At 34.4% G+C, this 1,229-nt stretch overlaps 1 protein-coding gene across 1 annotated transcript; it reads right to left on the bottom strand.

The window, feature by feature from the left end:
- Positions 1 to 88: 88 nt before the first annotated feature.
- On the bottom strand, positions 89 to 1,226 carry LOC111819499 (pecanex-like protein 4; the record flags this gene model as incomplete). The annotated part of the gene is made up of 1 exon (XM_023726114.1): positions 89 to 1,226. A coding segment is annotated over one exon (552 nt), but the record flags the coding sequence as incomplete, so codon positions are not given.
- Positions 1,227 to 1,229: the final 3 nt, after the last annotated feature.

Raw genomic sequence — 1,229 nt, 5'->3', positions numbered from 1 at the left:
AAACTGGCTAAATATTTTTAAACGCCTGTACAGTTCTACCTGGACACTAACCTGGGAAAGAGAAAGCTGCAATCTATAGAAACAGAGAAAGAGAAAGAGTCAGATTTAGAAAAGGCAAGCAAAAAAGGTTATCAAATAATTTTGCAATTTTATTTGTTAAAAAAATGCTATTTTCTGTAATGAATTGATTAAAAAAATTACTATTCCTTCCTATACGTTGTTACAATAATAAATTAGAAATGTTATTCTATTCAAATTCACTCCATCATCTAAATTCATTCTATCTGTACATAATATTTATGTATAACTTTTTTTTAAATTCTTCATTTCTCTCCCACCCCCAGAGGAAAGTTCCATCTCTTTTCAGACTTCAGGCGAGCTCTCTTACAGATTCAAAGCTCCTTATTCATAATGAAACACAGGACTGAAAGAAATTTACTTATTTTTCATAAAAATGATTTTTACAAAACTCTTCAATAAGTTTTAATGACTGCTTTAGTATGAATGTTTAACAGAGAATAGTCCTAAAAGATTAATCATCAAAATAACCTATCATCCAGCAGTTTGGTCTTGATGATCTTTAATTCACAGATTATTCTTTTTAATACTAAAGGACGGCTCTCTTACTATGTATACTTAAAAACAAAGCAAATTATAAAGTATTTGACAGTTTTTTACCTGTGTGCAAGATCCACAGAAACAAAGAAAAAAATATAAAGAGGTCTCATAAGAGGAGTGATTTCATAAGCGTCCTGGGTTTGGAAAGTCGCAGTCTCTGTAGCTGTGTTTACAATTAATGAATATTCTCCTATACATAATGTCATCCAGCCAAAGACAAACAGTACAGCAGTAGCTCCCACACTGCCATACAACAAGGTTATTCTGCTGGGGAGAAGATACCATGTTCCCAGACCACACACTACCCCAGCAAGAACAGAATGAAAAACTGTATTGGCTATGTATTTCTTGCCAGGAATTAGAAATCTGATGGTTTCAGCACCAGCACAACTTGTAAATTCATGCTCATCTTCCTCTGCTAAGATATCTGTGGTTAGCATTCTTTCTACTGTCATGGATTTGTTTCTGGCATACACACTTGTGCACTGGATGACAAATGCAGTGAAAAACATTAGTCCACCCGAAAGTGCTCCGGTGTAATAGTCTTCCAGGATGCCTAACTGGTACAAAAGTGTTCCTATTCCACCCAAAACCCATGGCATCAGAAAAAG

The sequence above is a fragment of the Trichechus manatus genome, unplaced genomic scaffold, assembly GCF_000243295.1.
Source record: "Trichechus manatus latirostris isolate Lorelei unplaced genomic scaffold, TriManLat1.0 scaffold00010, whole genome shotgun sequence".
Taxonomy (NCBI): Eukaryota; Metazoa; Chordata; class Mammalia; order Sirenia; family Trichechidae; genus Trichechus; species Trichechus manatus.
This window is presented reverse-complemented; position numbering and strand designations above follow the sequence as displayed.